The sequence below is a fragment of the Haemorhous mexicanus genome, chromosome 13, assembly GCF_027477595.1.
Source record: "Haemorhous mexicanus isolate bHaeMex1 chromosome 13, bHaeMex1.pri, whole genome shotgun sequence".
In the NCBI taxonomy this organism is placed as follows: domain Eukaryota; kingdom Metazoa; phylum Chordata; class Aves; order Passeriformes; family Fringillidae; genus Haemorhous; species Haemorhous mexicanus.
In genome coordinates this window covers 5,459,174-5,481,567 of record NC_082353.1, presented here as the reverse complement: position 1 = coordinate 5,481,567, position 22,394 = coordinate 5,459,174, and the positions used below count along the sequence as shown (strand labels likewise).

At 51.7% G+C, this 22,394-nt stretch overlaps 1 protein-coding gene across 1 annotated transcript; it reads left to right on the top strand.

Moving 5' to 3' along the window:
- The first annotated feature begins 8,910 nt into the window (after nucleotides 1-8,910).
- OAZ2 (ornithine decarboxylase antizyme 2) lies at nucleotides 8,911-21,530 on the top strand. The gene is given in 6 exon segments (XM_059858047.1): nucleotides 8,911-9,015; nucleotides 12,196-12,271; nucleotides 12,273-12,353; nucleotides 16,948-17,123; nucleotides 18,932-19,017; nucleotides 20,779-21,530. Coding segments are annotated over 6 exon segments (573 nt in total). The 5' UTR covers nucleotides 8,911-8,995; the 3' UTR covers nucleotides 20,913-21,530.
- Nucleotides 21,531-22,394: the final 864 nt, after the last annotated feature.

Below are 22,394 nucleotides of genomic sequence, written 5' to 3'. Positions count from 1 at the left end.
GCCGTGTGTCCGAGCTGGAGGAGCGTGTACCCCATTCACCCAGCTCCCCACGGCGCTGCACGACCCCTCGCCGGGGGGATGGAGGCAGAGCGCCGGGTGCTGCTCCTGGCTCCCGCGGCGGCTCAGCCGCTGCCCCCCGGGCCAGTTCCCACGACCTGCTGCACTTCCTGCGGCTGGCGGCTGCTGCTCGGCTCTGGGACCTGGTGGCGGAAGCGCTGCGATTTGGGTGGAAGGAGAGGCCGAGAGCCGGGAACAGCCTGGGAACGGCCTCCATGTGATGTTCCCCACGGCCGTGACACCCGGGGTGGGATCCGCTGCCGGCCAGGAGCCGCTCTGCCTGCCTCCGGCGGGTTAGTGGATGCCCTGGGAGAGCGGCTCTTGGGAAGCTCGGTCCCGAGTGATTTCTGCTCCTCGTCCCGGACAACGCTGTGCCCCAAGCAGAGTTACGTGAGTTTGTAAAATGTCCAGGGGTGGTTCCAGCCCAAAACCACTTCCCCTTGCACCAGATGGGCCGGCTGAAAGGGGGCACTCCAGGAGGCAGGCGCTCCCAGCCTTGCAGTGGTTCCCATCCCTTCTTTGAGAGATGTGCAGGGAGCAGCAGTGCTTCCCTGCTCAGACTGGGCACCAGAGCTCATAGAGGAATCTGTCTTAGGTACGTTCCACACCGACCCATCACACACATGGCAGGGCAAAGCTATCCAGAAACTGAATTTGGGAATGCCCTCCATGTATGTGTCTTGAGAAGCTTTTAATCAGTGTTCCAAAGCACTACAGATGGCAGCTCGTGAATCCCTGACTCAGCTGTTTGATGGGCATGTTATCAAGTTTCTTCTTGCAAAACATTTAGATTTTCTGGAGCTTAGGATCACTTGGAGGTTAGAACTGGAGCTCCAGGACAGCAGGCTGCCCCTGCACGTGGTGACAATTACAGCTGAGTCTGCACCTTGTTTGGCTCTCCTGAAGGAGGGAGGTCTCTGGAAGTCTGTTTAGCTGTGGGCTCTTGAAGACAAACATTGGATTTCTTAGAGACTCCTCCTGATGGTCAACTCACCAGGATGAATCCAGCTGGAGTCACCTGCAACTCAGAGGTGTTCCTGTCCCAAATCACAAGCAAAGCCATGCAGAGCCTGGGGGGGCCCTTTTCCTGTCTCTCTCTTGTTTCTTTCCTCTCCATTCTTTGAGCAAAGCTGTGTTGGAATAACACTTCCGTGGGACAAGGAGAACTGCAAGGTAATTGGGATGAAAAGGTTTGGCATCTGGCCACCTTCTGAGCTGACAAACTCTCACCCTGCCTCCCAGTGCAGTTATAACAATACTGGAAAGCTGCACTCCTAACACACCCCTGCCACAAGCCCCAGGCCCAACAGGCAGAGGAGCACAGAATATCAATGCAGGCACCCACAAACACTCACAGGAGCTCTGAGAATGAAAGATCCTCCTCTCCTACTTCATGGAGGCACAGAACCCTCCCAGCTGTGTTCCCTGCTCCCAGGCAAACACACACACACACACTCTCTCAGCTTGCTGTGGATATGTGTGCCAACAACCCCCAAAAGATTTGCAGTCATCTTTGTGAGGTAAATACCAAATCATTCATCATCTATTGTAATAGGAAACTGCATGAGGAACCCTGATTTTACTTTCTTTGTATCAGTTTGCCCCCAGAATTCCAGGTGATGGGAGTTTTGAGTCTTCTATGATGGTAGTGTAGACCTTTATCTGTAAAAGAGCTCATGGCATTTTGCTCATTCTTTCCCAAACTGCCCCTCCTAAATTAAACTTTCAGCTCCTTCAGAATCCAAGCTTTTTCTCTCCCTCTGCATGCCCCAGCAGTGGTTTCTTGGAGAGATTCAAACAAAGAATGTAATTTTACAAGACTAAATTAATTGAATCTTAAAAAAATCCAAAACCAAAGTAACTTTGAATCACACAGAAAGGCATATTTGGTGGGTTTGGAACACAAAAGGATCCTAAGCTTATATTAGATTAAGATATTTAGCATTTGTGAATAAATAAGCGAGCTACATCACTTGGAAGAATATCCATTAGACCAAAAAGCACAAAATGCAAGGAGACAAGCACCTACATACACAGACATTCATAATAAAACTATCCAGAGGACAATTTTAACAGTATTTGGGTATTATAAAGGAGATCATTTCCATAAAATGAGCAACCTGAGGAATAGCAGCACCTTGGCTTGTGGTTAACACACTGCAGCTGCTGACAGGAGCCAGAAGCTGGAGCAGGGAATGCAGCTTTGCAGAACAATTTTCTTCCATCAGCCCTTTGCCTCTGCTTGCAAATGATGCAGAGGGCTAACACTCAGCCAGCCTCTGCAGGGAGCCCCCAGCAATTTCACTGAGCCTGCAAATTCCTGTGGGGCTGCAAAAACAGGAGCTTTATGAATCTGACTGCACTGGAACAGAAATGTGCCCAGCAGACATCTCACACACACCGAGGCACGGAAGGGAAGAATCCAGACAGATTTGGGTGTTTTGCAGGGAGTGCATCCCCAAACCCAGCTGGCAAAATCCACGTTTGCATGTGTGGTATGGAAAGAGAGAAACAACACTACCTTTTTTCCCAGAGGATTGGACAGAGGCATGATCACGTTCTAGAAATATCTGGATCTCAGGATGAATCCTCTGAGTGAAGCAGTGCAGTGAAACAGGCCTGGACACATTATTATGGGGGTGTAGAATTGAGAAAAACAAAATTATTAAAGCAAAAGGAGGCGTTTTGTCTGGACAGGTCCTTGAGCTTCTTGGCTCTTTGTTTCCAACGGCTTCAGCACCAGCACAGGAGGTGTCAGCAGACAGGAGCTCTGCAGCCAGGGGTGAATCCTCAGCCCTGAACCACTGGTGCTGTCTTGCAGCATCCCCAAGACTTGGCACAAGTCCCTCCGGAGGATGGAACCAAGCTCCTGTGTTGGATCCATGGGCCCCACTCCTTGGTTCACTCCTTAAACATGAAGGGAGAGAGAGGCTTTGGGTGCTGCTGGTGTCACCTCACCAGGGAGCACCCTCTGCTCAGGGAGCTTTGGGGCAGCACTTTAAGCATTTCAAATCTGCAGGAACTCCAGATTTCCAAATCTGAGGTTTCCAAGATTTCCTATTTTATGATACAGCCGTAGGTTAAGAGGAATGATACAAAAGAGGCTCCCCCAAGACACAGTTCTGAGTTCTTGACATGTGAAATTTCTAAGAAGCCTCACTCAGGTACTGTGAATGCCTTGGGCAGACACAAGACTTTAATTTTTTTTACAGTCCTTGCAGTGTGCAGTCAGCTTGTGGCCTTGAAAATGCAACTCCAAGAGGCCTTTTGGATTTTTGGCTGGAGTAGCAGTGGCTCATCACCATGTACCAACACACCACCCAGTCTGTTCCACAACTCCACCTCCGTTCATGGGAACTTTTCCTAAAGTAACGACCACAAAAAAACAGCTTTTGGGCAAGTCCCACTGCTCAGAGGCAGCGCACAGGCCCTGTTTTGGCGAAGTTCAGGCAGCTCCATCAGAAGCACCTCCAGCTCCATCCATCTCACCTTCACACAGTGCCTACAAGCAGCCAAGACAAGACCTCTTCTTCTCCAGGGACAAGCAGCAGAGCTGCTGTTCCCAGCTTATATGTGGATGACTACAGAGAGGTGAACCACACCTGCCATGCCAGTATGGAATGCACAGGGAGCAAGGATGTGCCAGGAAAGATGAGCTCATTGTAAAAATAATTGAATGAGCTTTTAAAGGAATCAATACAAAGCCCTGGCTGGATTCAGATGTGCAAATGCCAGCAGCAAGGCACCTCCCCACTACCCAAGGGCTTTCTTGTATGCTCCTTTTTATCAATTTGTCCTTGATTTTATCCCTTTTTTTGTCACTTTGTGCCACCCACCAGACCTTGCACTGAGTATCCTGAAGTGTGTTGTACTCCACAAGCAACTAAGGAAAAGAGCTTCGGGCACAGAGCAGCAGGGATGATGCAGAAAAGCTACAGGCAGTGGAAAGAGGGACAGGGAATCACTGAAGTATTTATTTTGGCCAAGGAAGAAGTGACCTCCATAGCAAACCCCAGCTCCCACAGATATTCCTCACTGCCAGCTCTGCTGATGCAGTCCAGAGCCGGGAGCTGCGTGCCTGAACCTCCCATGCACACGTTCCTGGCTGGCTGGAGGCTCTGCACTCCATGGATCACGTTCTCCATCACACCCCATTCCCAGGTTCTGTTGTGCCAGATCACCACAGGTGGAGGAACTGCCTTGTTTTTCAGTGTTTGCCAGTAAAACGCCTCTGCCTCTTCAGGGCAACACATTCCAACACTCACTGCTTGGAGGGACAGTCAGGGACTTGCTCTGGCATGTCTTCCCCATGGCCCTCCCATCACACTAGCAGAGCCCTTTCCAAAGGCATTGACACTGGCCCACAGCATCCTTCTGGAGCACAGGGCTCCTCAATGACACAAGTTTGTGACAGACCCCTCTCATGGTGGGCCATCATGTCATATCACCAGCCCACCCCCCTGACACCATCCAGCTCCTCAGCCCACCCCAATACCACCCAAATTCAGGCTGCACAGGAACACCTTTGCTTGGTGCTGATGCACATCCCACTGGCATGAGGAGGGACAAGGCCTCCTCAGGGCACAGCAGTAGGAATTCATCCCTTGTCATGATTTGTAAGTTTTCTTCTGCCCATTCTTTGGTTCCAGGCCTTGGACACACCAGTTATCACCATTCCCTGAAACAAGACATTCCCTGACCTCCTTTTCCCTCATCACTAATTCACACCAAGCAGGTTTCAGCTCAGCTCATGCATGAACTCCACGCTGGCACCACTTAATGGCTAAAGAACCAATTCTGACAAAGCTCATTAAAAAAGAAAGCCACTGATGTCAGCAGCATGCCTTAAATCTGACCCTCAGCTCCAGGCAGGTCTGCCAGGAAATCAAGTCATCTTGCTGGAAATATAAAGGGAGAGCAGAAAACGATCGGCATGGTTTGGAAGGAACCTCATTTGTTGTTACAGATGTGAAGCAGATCGAAGACACAGGTGAGTGACACCAACCAATCTGACTGTTCAAACAATTAAAACCCACCTTACGGATTTACAGATGGGCTCTCAAGACGATTCCAGATGCACCGATGGGCCAGCTTTAGGGAATTTATGCACAGCTCACCTCAAAACACAGGGAGCCAAAATCCCAGGAATGTTCCTGGTACTGTTTTGGTTGTAACAGACAGAGACATGTCAGCACAGGAAGGCCGAGCTGGCAGAAGGGCTGGGACTGAGGTATGAAAACAAAATTCTCTGGCAGGGTTCATTTTTGTTTTTTCCTCAGGAAAACAAGATCCTCACATTAAAAGGAGGATCAGTCATAGAAGTGGGATGAAAAGGCACTGTTGAAAACTTAATTACATCCCCAGATACATGTCCAGCCCTAGAAAGTTCTGAATGACACATTTCTAACAATGTTTTTAAATAACTACAGGGTATTAATTACACTAAATCTACCAACCCTTTTCCCTCTTTGTCTGGAAACCCGTGGAACTGTTTTCCATTAGGCAACACTTTTAAGCAGAGCCAGCTGTGCAGCACTCCTGCAGGTACCGAGGAACTGTCTGTGTGATGTGATGCCCATGACACACCCCAGTGCTGCCTGCGCTCCGCTGCAGGGAGGCACACATGCAGCACTGCCTGGGGAACACACACAGGGAAAGGCTGCAAACATCCCAGTGCTTCCCTGGTGCAATCCCCTCTGCAGCAGTGCTCTCTCCCTTATCTGAATGGCCACAAGAGCCACTGAGCTGGTGAACTCACTCTCACACACAGGCAGGGCCAGGGCTGAGGCCAAGGAAGGACCTGGAGCAAATATCAGAGGCACAGCCTGTCCTGCAGGAGCCCCACTTGCCTCCATGGCCCTGAACATCTGGGCAGTGTCTCTGCTGTCAGCCCTGTGCTCAAGCAGGCTGTGACCGAGGGATCTCGCCTTGGCCTCGCCTCTCTCCCATCTAGGAGCTTCTGTCCTGGTGGCAGCAGCTCTGAGAGGCTACAGCTACCTGCCCAGCCCCAGCCCACAAGTGTCACCAGCTCCAGGCACAGAGGGGCTCTGAGTCTCCATTCTCCCAGCTGGGGAAAAATGTATTACTTCTTTCCATAGTTTGTCCTCTTGGGAAGTATTTTTAGGAGCTACACGGTCCACATTTAATCACAATAATTAAGGAGATGCTCAATTAGTGTTTGCAAGCTTCTAAAACAGAGAGGCTGCAGATTGCATCTGTTTTGCATCTAGAGTTTGGGATAGTCAACCCTAGAAGCCAGTGTACAGAGTAAAGCTATTTGGAGGTGTCTGTCCTTCATCAGACTGGTTGTGGCAAAAAGAAACTGTCCAAAAATACAGTGCAACAGCTTTTCTCACTGCCAAAATCCTGGGCAGGGTGATAAAACCCAGGGAGAGCAGGAAGGCGTTGAGGCACAGAGGGGATAGAGTGGTGCAGGACCTTGCAGAGCAGGGAAAGAGAGAGCCAGGAGCACTGCAGGCAGTGTGGCCAGGTGACAGTGACAAGGGACAGGACAGGCAGGACCTGAGTCCAAGCAAGGTGGTTTTTGCTCTGTGAAACACCTGCCTGCCTGGGGGCATGGAAGCTCAGGGGCAGCCCAGAATATCCCACAGCAGCTCCATGCAGGGAACAGCCTCATATGGCCAAGAATGGCAAATAAAGAACCTGCTGGCCTCTGCTGGCCCTGGCATTGCACAGTGACCCTGCAGCCTGGCTGTCAGGCCCAGCCTCATGTGGCAGCTCTGCCACCCCAAAACTGTGGCACAAGGGCTTGTCTCAATGCCATACCCCAGGCAGAGCAGGAATGATGAGCCCATTGCTCCCAGCAGGGGTCTTGGTGTTCTCTCCTCTGCACTCAGGGGACACTAAGGCACAGAGCCAGCAACATTATGGGTGTCCCAGGGTTTGGCACTGAGACAGGGGCTATTTTTTGAGGGCAATGCCCCTCTTTGGCCTCCATCTTCATGGCTTGTCAGGACTCAGTGCACCCAGCACCCTCCCTGGGTGGGCTCATGGGCACAGACCCCTCAACCAGCAGCGGCAAACCATTGGAGAGATGTGAGCAGCACCAGACACCTTGTCCTTCACACACTCTCCTCCTCAGCACAGATGGGGACACGGAGTGACACGCAATAAAAAATAAAAACCCTTCCCAGGGAGATGCAAAAATAATACTATGTGCATTCCAGCTTCCCAAACAACAATTGCCTGAGAAGCCGGCACTGTGGGAAAGTCTCAGTTCGCTTTTCCTGGGCATTATAAATAGAATCAGGGCTTCAAGCAGGGCTGGAAATGCAAAGGAAGGGGGGAAAGGCCATTTAATGGGCTCTGTTTGAACTTGGGCCCTGGCTGATGTCCAGTTTTCTGCAGAACATCTGGTCTTTTCCTGCCGAGCAAGGGGCAGCGCCACTGCACTGGGAAGCGGGAAGCACCAGCCCAGGGATGCTTGTCAGAACCCAGGGCCCCTGAGCCTACTGGGGCATGGCACCTCAGGCTGCTGCATGTCACTCAGCAGCTGCCTCTGCCATGCCCAGGTGTGAGACCTGGTGGGTCAGTGTGAGATTCTGCAGGACTCCAACCCTGGGGGCTGGGCTGGCATCCACAGGGACTCCCTGTGGAGCTTCTCTTCCAGAGCGCTACTCAGACCCTGACCCCGTGTGAAGGCTCAGCACCCACCAAGCTCTCTTGCAGGACTGAAGCCCACAAGTTCTTCTATCTGCCTGGTTCTCCAGGAGCCTCATCTTTGGCTGTGTGACTTCTTTTCTCTCATGGATACAATTGCTCACCAAAAGCCCCTGCAGAACCCTGTCATGGGCAGCTCCACATTCTGTTATCCATGTGTTCATTCTTTACACTTGCTATTACTTACCTGGATTATGACTGGCTGCTACTTACATGTTGTATTCCCAGCCACATTTTATGCACCAGCAGCATACTTTAGGCAGGATATAGAATCATCATATTAGGAGATGGGTTGGGTTGGAAGGGACCTTAAATCCCATCTATTTACAACCCCTCTGCCATGGGATGGGACACCTTGCACTATCCCGGGTTGCTCCAAGCCCTGTCCAACCTGGCCTTGAACACTTCAACAGATGGGGTAGCCACAGCTTCTCTGGGCAACCTGTGTGCCAGGGCATCCCCACCCTCACAGGGAGGAAACTTCCCAATCTCTTACCTTTGCACCAGTGGCTTCTTCTATGTGGCTCCGCTACCTATTCCTCGGCCCTGTTCCCCTACCTCTCCTTCCACCACCTCTGCCCCTGTTCCTGCCTGGGCCTTGTCACTATAGGACACCTGCCCCAGAGGGGTGTTGGGAAGAACTGGGAGCCTGAGAAGAACGGGGAACCTGCGAGGGGAGGACCAGGGAACCGTGGGGAGAACCAGACCACGAGAGCTGGGAGTGTGAAGGGAGAACCAGCACCATGGGGAGAACCAGGAGCCTGAAGGGAGAACTAGGACCATGGGGAAAACTAGATCATGAGGAGATCCGGGAGCCTGAGGGGAGAGCCAGGGCCGCATGGATGACCAGGAGGAGCCGGGGCAGAGCCCAGACGCTCAGACGCGCTCCCCTTCGGCCCCTTCAGGGACGCAGCAGGCGCGCGCGCCCGCGCGGTTCGGTGACGTCACGGGCGCGGGGCGGTCCCAGGCGGGGGCGCGGCCTGGCGCGCGCCTTTGTTTGGGGCGGCACGTTCCCAGGCTGCCCGCGCGCCGTGGGGCGGGGCCGGGGGCGGGGCCGGGAGCGCGCGGCGCGGGGGGCGTGTCCGGGCGCGGGCCCGCGGGGTCAGTCGGAGCGCGGCGCCGAGCGGAGCGGAGGAGAGGAGGAGAGGAGGGGACAGCCGGGGCACAGCGAGGCACAGCGAGGCACAGCGAGGCACAGCGAGGCACAGCGAGGCACCAGCGCCGACAGCCACCGCAGCCGCACCGGAGCGAGCGCACGATGATAAACACCCAGGACAGGTGTGCAGCGCGCTCCCCGCCCTCCCTCGCTCCTCAGCGCGGCGGCGGCGGGCGGGCCTGGGGCGCGGGCGGGCACGGAGGCGGCGGGGAGGCCGCGGGACGTGGGGTGGCCGCTCGGCCTTTCCCCGTTTAAAATCCCTATCGAGGCGTTGCTTCCCCCTGGAGGAAGCCCCAGGGGGTGGGTCTGGGCTCGCCAGGGCCTGAGCACCTCTCGCTGAGCAGCCCTGGCCGCGGCGGGGTCCGAGCGCTCCCTCCCCGCGCCCCCTGCGCCTCTCTCTGCCTGGAGGAAGGTGCTTTTCCAGGTAGGTTGGGCGTCAGCAGGCACGAACTTGCAGGATCTGTGTATTTTTCTCAGCTGACCGATTTATCTTGTATGTGTGTTCCTTGTTTGGAGTCCCCAGAGTGTCATTTCCTGCGCCTCTGTCGCCGATAAGAGCCCAGAGGATGCGTATGGAGCAGCCTCGGTTCTTTCCCGTTGCCTGTGTGGGAGATGCTTGAGCTGTGCTGTGTTCGTCAGATGGTTATTTACAATTTACTCTTCAAATCGGGCGCCTGGATATGTGTCCAGCAATAATAATAATGTGATAATAATTGTTCCTATTATTGTTGTTATTAGCGTTATTATTAGTATTCAAGTGCAGCTGCATCTCCAGAGCCCGTTTTGGGAAGGGGCAGAAAGGAAAACAAACAAAACAGTAATTTCTCCAATGTCAGGAGAGCTGTCTGGATCCTTCCATCTGGTCTAAGTGTTCAAAACAAATAAAACTCCCAAAACACAAGGAAACGTGTCGATTTCAGCCCGTGATGTGCTGGTGGTGCTCTCTGCCTGGCTCTGTGTGCCAGGCCTGCCTAGGAGCAGCAGTGATGGGGTTCTGAAGTTGCTGAGTTGCCCTTTGCACTTCCCAGGGACAGGGCACGGGGTTGGGATCGCTGGGAGCTTAGTGAGTTAAAATTACACCCGCGGGATGAGAGCTTAACATCGACTTCCAGCTCCCCTTTCGGGGAGGGCACAGAGAGCAGCTTGTACTGAGGAGTTCCTCCACGGAAAGGCCTTGGTGATCTAAATGCATCTTAATTTCAACCAAGCTGCAGGAAAGCAGCTTCTCCAAGGAGGACAGATGTCAGAAGGGAGCACAAGCCCAACTTTTAAGCTGCAAACAGACCTCAGGGAGAGTTGCAGTTTGTGTGAGGATGGATGAAGGGATCAGATGCTGTTGGGTGTTTGCATGAATTTCTTCCCAGTGAGCTGAAGCACAGCTGGAGAAAGCAAAAGCCCTTTTAATCTGTGCCCCACACACACTCACTTCCCTGAGGGTGCTGCTTTCAGAACTCCAGTCCTTGGTGGGGATAATGGTGGTGTGCAGGGACCCTGATTTTGGGGGGAGGACAGTGGAGGTGTGCAGATTTGGGCCAGGGATGTGCAGGCAGCAGCTGAAGGGGGCTGGTGTTTTGACTTCTGCATGTGCCAGAGGAAGTGAAACCGGGAAGTGTCTTTGGCTGCCTCTCTGTTTTAATTTTTTTTTTTTTTCCCCACAACTCCACTTCATTATCCAGTTTCTCGATGCCTTGGCCGCAAGTTGGAAAGAGCTATCAATAGTACATTGTTGGCTGGAGGGTAGAGGGAGGAGGGAAGGGAATAACAAAGCTGCCAACAGCTTTCGGGGGTGGGGACGGCACAAAGTGCTTTGTCATCCTCTGGACATCCTCTACTACTGAACACACACTGGCCCATTGATAGCCCCAGGCACACCAGGGAGCACAGAACAGCCTGCTTTGACCCCCGACATCTCCTGGTGTATTGAAACTGCCTTTTCTCCAAGAGGTGCCTGCTCTAGCACATGGGAATGCTGCCCCAGTGCCCTGTCTAGCAAACCTGGGGGAGGGAATATGTGGAGGAAGAATATTAGTGTTTCCTGTACAAAGATGGTTTTGGTGGTAGGTGGTAAGCAGAGATCTGTGGTGAATTCTGCCTTGTGCATTTGTGAGTTGTTTTTGGCACCCAGAAATACCAGCTTGTAGTAGTTTTGTTTGCAACTGGCACAGGCAAGTTATGAGGCCAGGTTGGATGGGGCTTGGAGCAACCTGATCTAGTGGAAGGTGTGGAACTGGGTGGGCATTAAGGTCCCTCCCAGCCCAAACCAGTCTGATTCCCTGTTTCTAGGCATCTGAGGTAGTTCTGACAGTGCAGCTCTGTACTTGCTGTTTGGATACTTAAGCCTGTCTGCCTCGTGGACAGGGATTAGAGTGGAAAAACACTGCACTGGGAACCACTTCAAGTGAGAAGTTTCGGGGCAGACAGTGGCTGTCAGAACAGCTGCAGAATTTATTCACTTCAGCCTCATTCTTCCCTCTGTGCTCATGAAACACCCCCCTCACAGCATTGTTTTGGTGGTGGCTTCCATAGCTTTGTGCTGCTGTGTTTCAGAATGGGAGCACAGAGAAGAACTGTTCTCCCTGCAAGGCCTTTGCAGGCTGTGCTAGAGGAACATTGCTGGGCCTCAGCACAGAGCTTTTGTGGTGCTGAGAGAGGAACAAAGGCTCCAGAAGTAAAATAATTTGCTTTGATGAGCTTCCTAAAAACCAGAGCAGGTATTAAAGCCTGTGTCCAAAGCAATTCTGGAGGACTGTGTGTAGGACTTCCAAACAAACTCGGAAACTGCAAGGGAAATGTGTTTTCTTGCTGTTCAAAGTAGCTCTGTGGGGTGAACTTGTAATTTTTAGAGTTGGGGTGGAGGATGCTTGCAAGGTGCTTCATGTGTGTGTGAAAATATTGCCATGGATGTTGTAGAGCGTATTGAAGAACCAACCCTTTCACTTCTCCTGGGTTTGAAAATGTGAAACTTAAACCTTCTCCTCCTGGGCCCTGTTGATCTATTTGTAGATATTTGCCTCTAGAAAATGTGTGCTCATCTGGTCATGTGTTCCCAGCCATCTGCTCCTGGCAGCCTTCCAGGCCTCCCTTATTAGCATGAGGTTGCTCAGCACTCTCTGGGTTCCTGGCTCTAGCCCCTCCTCCATTCGTTGGGTTCTGGTGCCACTGGGGCAGTGGGTGCTTTCTGTGTTGACCTCTTGGTGCTGTGGAGGAGCAAGGATACAAATGATGTGGGGTTTTGAGAACTGGAGCCTCCAAAATATGATCCCTGCTAATGTAACACGGTGTTCTCTCTCTTTTTCTTGCAGTAGTATTTTACCTTTGAGTAACTGTCCCCAGCTGCAGTGCTGCAGGCACATTGTTCCAGGGCCTCTGTGGTGCTCCTGATGCCCCTCACCCACTGTCGAAGATCCCCGGTGGGCGAGGGGGTGGCAGGGATCCTTCTCTTTCAGCTCTGATATATAAGGTGAGATACATTTAACATCTAAACATTGACCTGTACCTGTGTTACAGCTCTGTTCAGTTCCTTTCACAGCCTGGTGGGAATAAATGCAAAGAACTCTGAGATAATAAGTGGGAGAACAAGTAATTTTTCAGGGACTGAGCTGCAGACAGGTCTCTGCTGCTTAAATATCACCTGTTTATTAAGAAATGAGAGACCATTGTGCAGCAGATCATTCACTAGCCTGTCCCCAGGGCCCTGCTGCAGCTATTGTACGTGGAGTCTGCATTATCAAAATGTGAAAGAGCTTCCGAAATGCCTGGCAGAGAAAGGAAGCGAGAAGCAAGAAAGGTGAAATGCAGCGAGGGAGGGGTTGATAAGCTCCTTCCTGCACCCTGGTCCAGAAGGTGAAGCTCTCAGGGCCTGGGAGCTGCCTGAACCGAGGTGCAGATGGGAGAGGCAGCTCCCAGACAGGGCTGTTTCTAGAACATGAGCACAGGCAGGGCAAGATCAGCAAGGGTTTGTGTCTGCAGGCTTGAAGCTGTCTCATTTTGTGTTCCTCTTCATTCCATGGGACCTCTCCTTTCGAATGAGGAGTCCTGGCCGCTCCTTCCTGTAGAGTGATTTGTGTGACTTGGCTCACATCTGTCTCCTTTCTGGGACAAGGGCTGCTTTTCCTTTTAGATGAGACAGAATGAATTTTTGCTGACCTTGCAAATATGGCTGTTGAGCCAGGGGTGTTTTCATAGGTGTTAGACCTGATTTTTAATGAACCCGTGGGCGGCACACAGACGTCACCTGATGAAAAGATACAGGCCCTTTTGGGCCACAACTCCCAAAATCTCCTCTTGGAGTTCCTGAGAGAATCACAGACCTCATGGTCGCTCCCAGAGTTTCCTTTGGTGAGTTTTCAGCACTTTCCTCACCTGCTTCCCTTGCAAAATGTCAACCTCTGAGCCTCCAGTGATAAGGTCCCATCAGTTTAATGCTCAGGGTGAATTGTCACAGATGTTTGGGGCTTACAGACTCCAGAGAAGCAGCACAGTGGGCTTCCTGTCACAGAAGAAAGATACAAAAATAGCTTCAAGAGGGCTCAGGACAAGTAATGAATCCCCTCTGGGGGGGAAAATGGGACCCTGCAGCCTGAACTCCTGCCAGCCAGGTTTGCCAAGCCTTGTGTGTGCACCAGGCAAGGCCCAGAGGCAGAAAATGGGCTCAGCATAGAGGAGGAAGGTGGAAGGAATCATGATTTGGAGACTTTGGAGTGCTTGATTCCAGTACAGCCCCAAACTTGCACAGATTTTGGTAGGGGGGATGTCATGCAGATAGCTGCATCCCAGAAATATGGATAGAATTCCTCCTGGATTTATTGCTTGACAAAACTAGCTGAATCTGTTAGAAAATCATCCCCTTCTGTAACAAAGAATCATGGAATAGTTTGGGTTGGAAAAACCCTCTAAGGTCATTGAGTCCAACTGTTCCATCAGCACTGCCCATGTTCACCGTGCCCCCAGGTGCCAAATCCACAGGGCTTTTAAACCCCTCCAGTGATGGTGACTCCACTTCTCTGGGCAGCCTCTGCCAGGGCTGGACAGTCCTTTCAGTGAAAACATTTTCCCTAATACCCAAGCTGCTCTGGCCTGGAAATGGTTGAGGTAATTTCCTTTCATCCCATTGTTCCCTGGGAGCAGAGCACGACTCCCACCTGGCTGCACCCTCCTGTCAAGGAGCTGTAGTGAGCAAGAAGGGCCCCCATGAACCTTCTTTTCTCCAGGCTGAGCCTCCCAGCTGCTCCTCATCAGACTTGTGCTCCAGCCCCTTCCCAACTCTGTTCCCTTCTCTGGACATGCTCCAGCCCCTCAGTGTCTGTCCTGGAATGGGGGCCCAGAACTGATCCCAGGATTTGAGATGTGTCACACTTTAGAGTGGTGACTGGGTTCTGTCTGCCCCCTTGGTCACCTGCTCAGTCTGGCAGCACTGTAGTTACAGCAGCTGAGCTTTTCAGCCTGCAGCCACCAGCATGACCTGGAAAGGCATCTGGATCTGAAAGTGTAAGTCCTTTTCCCAACTGTATCAGCTGTTCCAGTCCAAGGGATGACCTTCCTGAACACACCTGCCTCTGCTGGGGCAGGCAGCACTCGGATACACCACTGCCATAAACTGGGGATCCCTTTAAGTGTTGGAATTTTTGTGTTAAGAGACTTTTAAGCTTAGCCCTCCATCCAGGGAGCCTTGCTGGAGCTGGGAATGCCACAGTGACCGGTGTGGGTGCTGCACAGCTGAGATGTGCCCTGGCTGGCAGAGCTGGCAGGAGGCTGCAGATGTAGCACATGGCAGCAGTGGGTGCTTCCACAGCTTTCTCCAGCCACTTGGCCAGGGTGGATTGTAACATCCTTCCTTCTGACCCTGCCAACACACCAGGGCCTCCCCCCATCCTTCCTGGGACATCTGAGGAGCAGAGCGGGGCTGGGAAGTCTTGTGCTTGGTGAATTGGAAACAAGTGGAAGTGGTCCTTGCAGCTTTGCATTGCTGAAATGGAGCTGGAGGGCTGGGGAGCCAGGGTTTGGACAGCTGGGTAAAATTCAGTCTGGTGGCAGGGGGTTTTGTCCACAGGAACGTGGCAGGGGGATTTTGTGTGGGGATTTTTCCAGGGTGAACTAAAACCGAGTGTTTGTTGTGTAAATGGGATTTTGCTTTGAGCAGCTTCCAAAAAATTTTGGGCTGCTGTTGTTACTTCACAGGAGCAGCCCACAGAGCCTTTCTCTTCCCTGGCATCTCTGTTTGGATGCCTAGAAATAAAGTGTCAGCTGCCCCAGCCAGGCTGTGTAAACGTAATTCCCACTGAACCGGGGGAACTGGTTCTGCTAATCTTTGTGGTCGTGCTGCCTTTGGCTCCTGGGCTGTCACAGGGGGATTCAGTGGTACAATCTCACTGGGTTTAGAGCACTGGACACAACTTCTGGTGACAAGAAGTTCTGAACCAAATGTCTCAGAATGCTTTTCCCTTCCTATGGCAGTGCCAGCCTTCCCACTCAAAGGCACACCTCCTATGTGTCAATCCCAGCCTGCTTTCCTTACCTTCCTCACCCAGTTTTAGTTTTGTGAGCATGGGAAAAGCATGATCTGTGAGCTTTTCTGGAGAGAAGTATGTTTTCTGGAATAGAAACACTTTCTGCACTGAAACAACAACTGTAAAGGGTCCTGTAAAGTCACTGCTGGAGGATATGCATATAAGCCCCTTGGATTTGTTTAAGAACCTCTATTCAGCCCTGCCTCTCTCTGCTGGCTCCATCACAGCCACAGATTGACCTCATTGGAACAGCTCTCAGTGTGTTTCTTGGTGCACTCAGCCACTCAGACTTCCTTCATACTCAATGAATAAACTTGTTTCCTACAGGATATTTATTCTGGTGAAGTGTAAACTTGTTTTTCAGCTCAGCTTTGTGAGCTTTCAATGAAAGGCAGCTTCCTCTGCTTGGCTTTCAGAGGCCAAGCAGCTCCCAATTTGCCCATGGTATTACTTTGTCACCAGTTTGAATGTCCTCGGAGGCTTCTCTGTCATACAGTAATCAAACCAAGGGGCATCTGTTTAAAGACAGGAGATAATAGGAATTAAAGCACTGGGACAGTGGCTTGGGGAGCCTGTAAAGGCTTGTGAGGAGCTGCTGAATTAATCACCCTGTTAAAATAAAATATCTGGAGGCTGGACAATGCTCACCCAATGACCCAAAGGAGTGAACCACTGCCCACCCACCTGCTGAGGAGGGAGGGACACATGGCTCTCCAGGTGCTCTCATGACTTTGGGTATCTGCTTTGCTTCTGCCCTTCAAAGCTGCCCAGGTGCCTGTGAATGTGAGGGACAGGGACACACAAGCTGTCACCAAGCACAGGGGACAGTTCAGCTCCACAGCAGTAACAGTGTTAACTCGGGGCTCTGCTTCTTTCACTGGGGCTCTTTGCACTGAAACATGGAAATCATTACTGGGCAAGCCAAGTGCCTGCAGGAATTGTCTGAGGGAATGGGGCTTTAACCACTGAATTGTTTTCTAGGAACTGCTGAGCTGATCCCAAGTAATCTGCACGCTTGGCATCCTCATGGGGCAGGACTGGGGAAAGACATGTGCTTCAGATCTGCTCTGGAATTTCCCTAAGCTCTGTGTTTTCCTCCCTTACACCAGGAGGCAAACCATAAAATCTGGGAAAGCAATTTGTGGTCACTCCTGGAACAGAAAGGCTGTGTTGGGGATGGGGGAGGCACCAAACCTGGCTGGGCTGTGGTAGCAGAGGCTCTGTGCTGGGTGTTGGGTCCAGTTGTGTTCTTGGAAGGGCAGTTCCTGAAGCACCACCAGATGTGGCTGGAGCCTGCAGTGAGAGAGTGGAGTCTTCTACTCAGAAATTTAATAGTATGTCAGTATGTAAAACTACATTCTTTAACAAGAAAACATGGCTGGAAATCACTCTGAGAGCTGAGAACTGTGTTATGTGTCCCTGAGCCAGCAAAAGGAGAAGGGAAAAGCATGATCCTCTTCTCAGTAAAACCCTAAGACCATTCCTTTGCATGTGCTTTCTCCAGTTGTCTTCTGGCTGTTCAGGACTTCACATTTTTCATTTTCCCAGGATGAGAAGATCACTGTTAGTCAAGATGTCCCAGTGCATGAAGGGAAGCCTGACATTGTCCACTTCCAGTACAAGGTCACAGAGGTGAAGACCTCCTCCTGGGATGCAGTGCTCTCAAACCAGAGCCTCTTTGTGGAAATCCCTGATGGATTATTAGCTGATGGAAGCAAAGAAGGGTAAGTTCTGGATCCCAAAGGTGCAGCCATGGCTCCTGGAGGACAGGACTTTGCTTATATAAGTGATTGTAGATGGACACCCCATCCCTGGAAGTGTTCCAGGCCAGGCTGAATGGGGCTTGGAGCAACCTGGGATAGTGGAAAGTGTCCCTGCCCATAGCAGGAGTTGGAATGAGATGAGTTTTAAGGTCCCTTCCAAACCAAACCATCCTGGGACTCCATGCTGTGTGTGGGGAAGATGGGCTGTGCAATAGCAGCTCTGATTGTGGTTTCTGCACATTCTGCTCCGTTGTCTGTGGAGTCCTCCATAGGAATATTTTCCCCCAGTTATATTCCAGATGAGTTACCATTTTCTAAGTTCCAACACTAATGAAAAACAAGCAATAAATGAGCAGAGTGAATCTTTGTATACTTTGGTATAGAAAGCCAGAAGATTTTCTCTGATATTTTATTATTTTTTAATTTTATTTTTCTGCTGGCCACTTTGCAAGCCTATCTTGGCAGATTTTCCTCTCTTTGAGGTAACTAAAAACCCCTCCATCCTATTGATGCTCTCCTCCTCAGTAGGTGGATCTGCTCTTGGAGTGCTGCTGCTTTGGTGCCGGGCTCTGCCAGGAGCACTGATTTTTCTCTTGGCAGAATCCGGTCATGTTTTGTCCAGACAGCTCTGCTATGGGAAGTTAGTGTAAATGCAGCTTCCAGAGCAGCTCCTTCCTGCCAAGTGCTGTCCCAGAGGACTCTGCTGCAGTGTAGATGTGGCTTTGCTGGATTCCTCAGCTCCTCCTAAATCTCCAAGTAGGCTTCATCCCTCAGTGACACAAGCTAATTAAGGAAAAACCCACGGCTGGGCACCTTCAGGAAGTGGCAGTGTTGTTGCTGTCTCACACTTGTCTCATTTGACTCTGAGTCCAGATAAATGTTTGTGTAGTTTCTCCAGCTGGCCCATAAATCTCCGGGCTCTCCCTGGAATGGGTCCTTCTGGGAGGGGATTTATTTGCCAGTGTCATTGTGACTTAAAGCGCAATTTTGTCAGGTTATTTTTAGCTGGGTGAAACAGCCGAGGAGAGGCCAGAAGCCATAATTAAAGTAGTTCATTAACATATTAACAGAACCCTTGCAAATTTAATCTCCTGTGCTGCGCTGACAGCTGGTTACTGAGATGTGGAGTGAAGGCCCGTTTGTCACTGCTCTGGCAGTGCCAGCGGTTGCAAGTGACAGCAGTTGATTGGTGTGCCACCCTGGAGGCTCTGGAGGGGTTACTGCAGCACCACTTCCATCATGAGGTGGCAGAAATGATCCAGCTGGAAAGGCAGGAAGCGAGGATTCAGGGGGCAGCAGCTGTGCCATCCAGCTCAGGAAATGGCTTTGCCTGTGCACGTGTTCTCTGGGGATGGTTTGTTCTCCTTTTCTGCCTGCCATGAGCTTGGTTCTGGGCGGTTTTCCTTCCCAAAAAGCACAGAACTCCCAGAGCCCCCATGTGCATTGCCAGGGAATGCAGCCTGGCCTGGGAGCAGCTGCGATATTCCGCTTCCTGACTACGAAGGCTTCAGTCCCAAAGCACCACGGGTGGGGAGGGTGTTTGTGGCTGTGAGGACAGGAACTTATCCTGACTGGGAGCAAGGACAGCTCTTGAATCTGCAGGGCAGGAAGCCCATTGTTTCAGCACCCATTGTTCGCTGGAAGGGTGCTGTAAACAATCTTTGTGTCCAAAATCATCCAAACAGTTGATAATTTGATAATGCTCAGAGGCTTCCTCAGGACAGGACTTCCCACAGCTGATGTCCTTTTGTCTTCTCCCTCCTTGGCAGGTTGTCAGCACTGCTGGAGTTTGCTGAAGAAAAAATGAAAGTCAACTATGTCTTCATCTGCTTCAGAAAAAGCAGAGAAGATCGAGGTGAGGGCTGGCCCGCGCTCAGGTTCGCTTCTGACATCCCACACAGTGCTGCTGAGGCTGTAAAGAAACTTGGTCATCCCAGGGCAAGACCCATGGGACCATCCCTGTGCAGGGATTGTTACGTGCATAATTCCTGTGGGAATAGTTTTGTGTGGAGGAAATAAGCCCTTTTTGGTGGGTAAGGATGAGGGAGTGTTGCGGTTTCTCCAGCAGATCTGCTGGACAGGGCTTGGAGCAACCTAGTCCAGTGGAATTGTCCTGGTCTGTGGCAGTGGGTTGGAACTCAGTGAGCTTTAAGATCCCTTCCAGCCCAAACCAGTGTGGGATTCGTTCTTCTGCTTTGCTGCACTGCCATTAAATACTCTGGTGCAAAATGCTGCTCCTGAATGATATGGGGTGATTATTTCATCTGGTGTCAGTTAATATTCCCCTTTTGGTGAGCAGTGAAGCCTCTATTTGGCACCAGGCTGCTGTGACATCGAAGGTGAAAGGGAGGAGTTATTAGATAGAAAACAAGCACTTAGAGCCTGTTGCTGAAATTCATCAGCTTTTTTAAGATCTCCTGGCACTTCTGTCCTTTTCAAGCTTACAGGTAATCCCGGCTCTGGCTTGAGATACTTATGGCTTTGGGGGCTGCATTAGGGTCTAAAGATAGACATGCTGGGTGAGGGATTACAGCCTGGGGGGCTGGGGGATGTACCAGGCTGGGAACATGTCACTCTAAATCCCACCAGAGTCAGGCTGTATCCTAGAGAGTAATTCCAACCCCAATTCTAATTTTACTCTGCAGCTTCATGAGCTGTCCCGGCTTCTCCGAAATGAAGGGCCTTAGTAAAGCTGAGCTGAGCCCAGGAAGATGTCATCATCCCTCATTACCATGCCAAGAATAATTTCCAAATCAAGTCCTGGCTGTTATGTCACCACTAGCACCGGTTGCATAGGTGGCCCCCATGGAGGTTGGGGACAGGGGACAGCCAATGCCAGGGGTTGTTTGTAGGAGTTCTGGAGTGGTCCAGATCCTGGGTCCTTGTCTATGCAGCTGAAATTCAGTGCTGACAGAAAACAGCTTCAGGAGCTCCTCTGCGTTATCACTCAGTGTCCTGGAGCTGATTGCCCGAGGGTGCCATAGGGGTGGGACCATGCCCCAGGGTGAGTGTCACAGGTCACAGGGCAGCCATTGCTTCAGTGACACAGGCACGGTGCCACAGAACCGTATCTGTCTGGGCTGGCCCCACTCTGAATTCCCACAGGTAAGGGGCTTTCCTGGGGTCTCACCCCGCCCTGTGCAGAGCTGTCTGGAGTTTCCACTGAGCTCCAGCACCTCCTTGTGGAGACAGCAAATGTCTCCCTTGTCTCTAAGGAGATTCCTCTTTGCTGCTGTCTGTCCTCTCTTGGTGCTCAAGGGGCGCTGGGGCAGGACAAATCCTCTGGGATGGCCACCTGCATCCTGGGAAAGCAGAGATGTGCAGCTGGTGCAGGCACACAACCAACGATTGCTGTTTCTCACAGGTGATAGAAGAAACATTGCAGGAGAAGCATGGACAAAGCTGCTCAGCTGCACAACTAAAATCCCTTGACACTTAGGAGCAGCTGCAATGAGCACAGGAGGAGACAAAAACCCCTGCTGGAGAGGGCTGTGCTTTGCATAGGAAGCTCTGGATGCACTCACAGAGGGTGTCCCATGCACTTTGATACTGATGGCTCAAGGGAGAGGTAAAGAGGATTATTCCTAGTGGTAACACATCTCCTTCTCTTTGGTAGCTCCACTCCTGAAGACATTCAGCTTCTTGGGTTTTGAGATCGTGCGGCCTGGCCATCCCGCTGTCCCGTCACGGCCCGACGTGATGTTCATGGTGTACCCCCTGGATCAGAGCTCTTCCTCCGATGAAGAATAGCTGCAGAGGAAACTCCAGTGGGACCCTAACATGCTGTGGAGGGGAGAGAGGACCACCTCCTTTCCTGAGGAGAGGGAAGCAGAGCTTCTGTTGGACTGCAAGCGCATTTCTCATTGTTAGATTGGGCTGTGTATCCCCAGAGTTGACTCTCATTGAAACATGTTGCCTAGAGAACTATCTATCACACATGTAATCATCACTAGGAAAAGGAAGATGTTTATGAACTGGCATAGGAGCTCTTCCCATGCAGCTGCATGGTATGGGAGCCCCGGGGTCGGTACCACTTTCGGGACTCCTCCGAACCCCACTGGTGCCTCCTGCCTGCCCAGCGTGGGCTCAGCTGGGACACAACCCCTTCATGTCCCACTCAAGACCTTACAAACAGCCTGCCTTGGTGTGGGGCACGTGCAGGAGACGCTCAAGTTTATCCTTTAACACTACATTAAACCCCCATACATCTCCACTCCAATGCTGGTTTAACTGGTCTAACCTTTTTTTTTCCTTTTTTTTTGAAATTTCTTGCTCTTCCAGCTTTTGTTTTACGCAGTCTTAACCCTGTTCCATGTTCCCACTACACTATCACGGCATTCAATAAAAGGGGCATTCAGATGAACTTCACACACCTGGAGCTGCTTATTTGGGAGGAGCAGTTTCCTGACCTGCACCATGCTGGTTGGGATGGTCCAAAGAGCCAAGAAAAGCTCCTGCCTTTACCCTCTGCCCCAGGATGGGTCTGGAGCAACCCCAAGCCCTCACCTCTGCTCCTACTCATCTTCCCACAGGGATCAGCTCAAGGCTTCAGATGCCACCAATGGCTGTATCCAAACCAAAGGGTTGTGTGGGGGCAGGTGCTGGGATATTCTCCCGATCCAGGGGCTTTTCCAGGAAGGGGCCGTGGTGCCAGCAGTAGGTCATGGCTCTCAGCCCAGCCCTGTCCCTGTCCCATGGCACTGTCCCTGTATTTGGGCTGGCTCTCTCTGGCAGGCCCCAGGGAATTGGGCTGTGCCCCAGGGCCACCCTACCCTCAGCTCTTCCTGGCCTGGCTCCTTATTGTGGGATTGTTCCTGTTGTGCCCTTGCCCTTCACGGATGATTCTGTTGGGAAGCTGGACCTGTCTCATTCCATATCCACCATGGTGAGTGGTTAGGGAGAGGTGGGGCTGGGCCCCTCCTTCACCTCCATGAAACCAGGAGGGAAAGGAGCTCTGCTCCCTCCAGCAGGGCATTAGACCCTCTACCAGTTTAAAATCAACCAGGCTGTCCTCTGAAAGAGGAGCCCTTGGGAATGGGTGTTCCCTGCCTGAGTGCTGAGTGCTGCTGCTGGCTTGGGAGGGGTGCAGTTTTATCCCTTCTTGTAGCTGGAGACTGGTGGGTGCCTCCTGGGTGTCCCTGCATGTGCCAGTGGCTGGCTGCCACCCCATGGTGCCCCAGGCTGGCACATCCCAGCTGATGGGATGGGAACCACTTTGCTTCTTCTAACTGG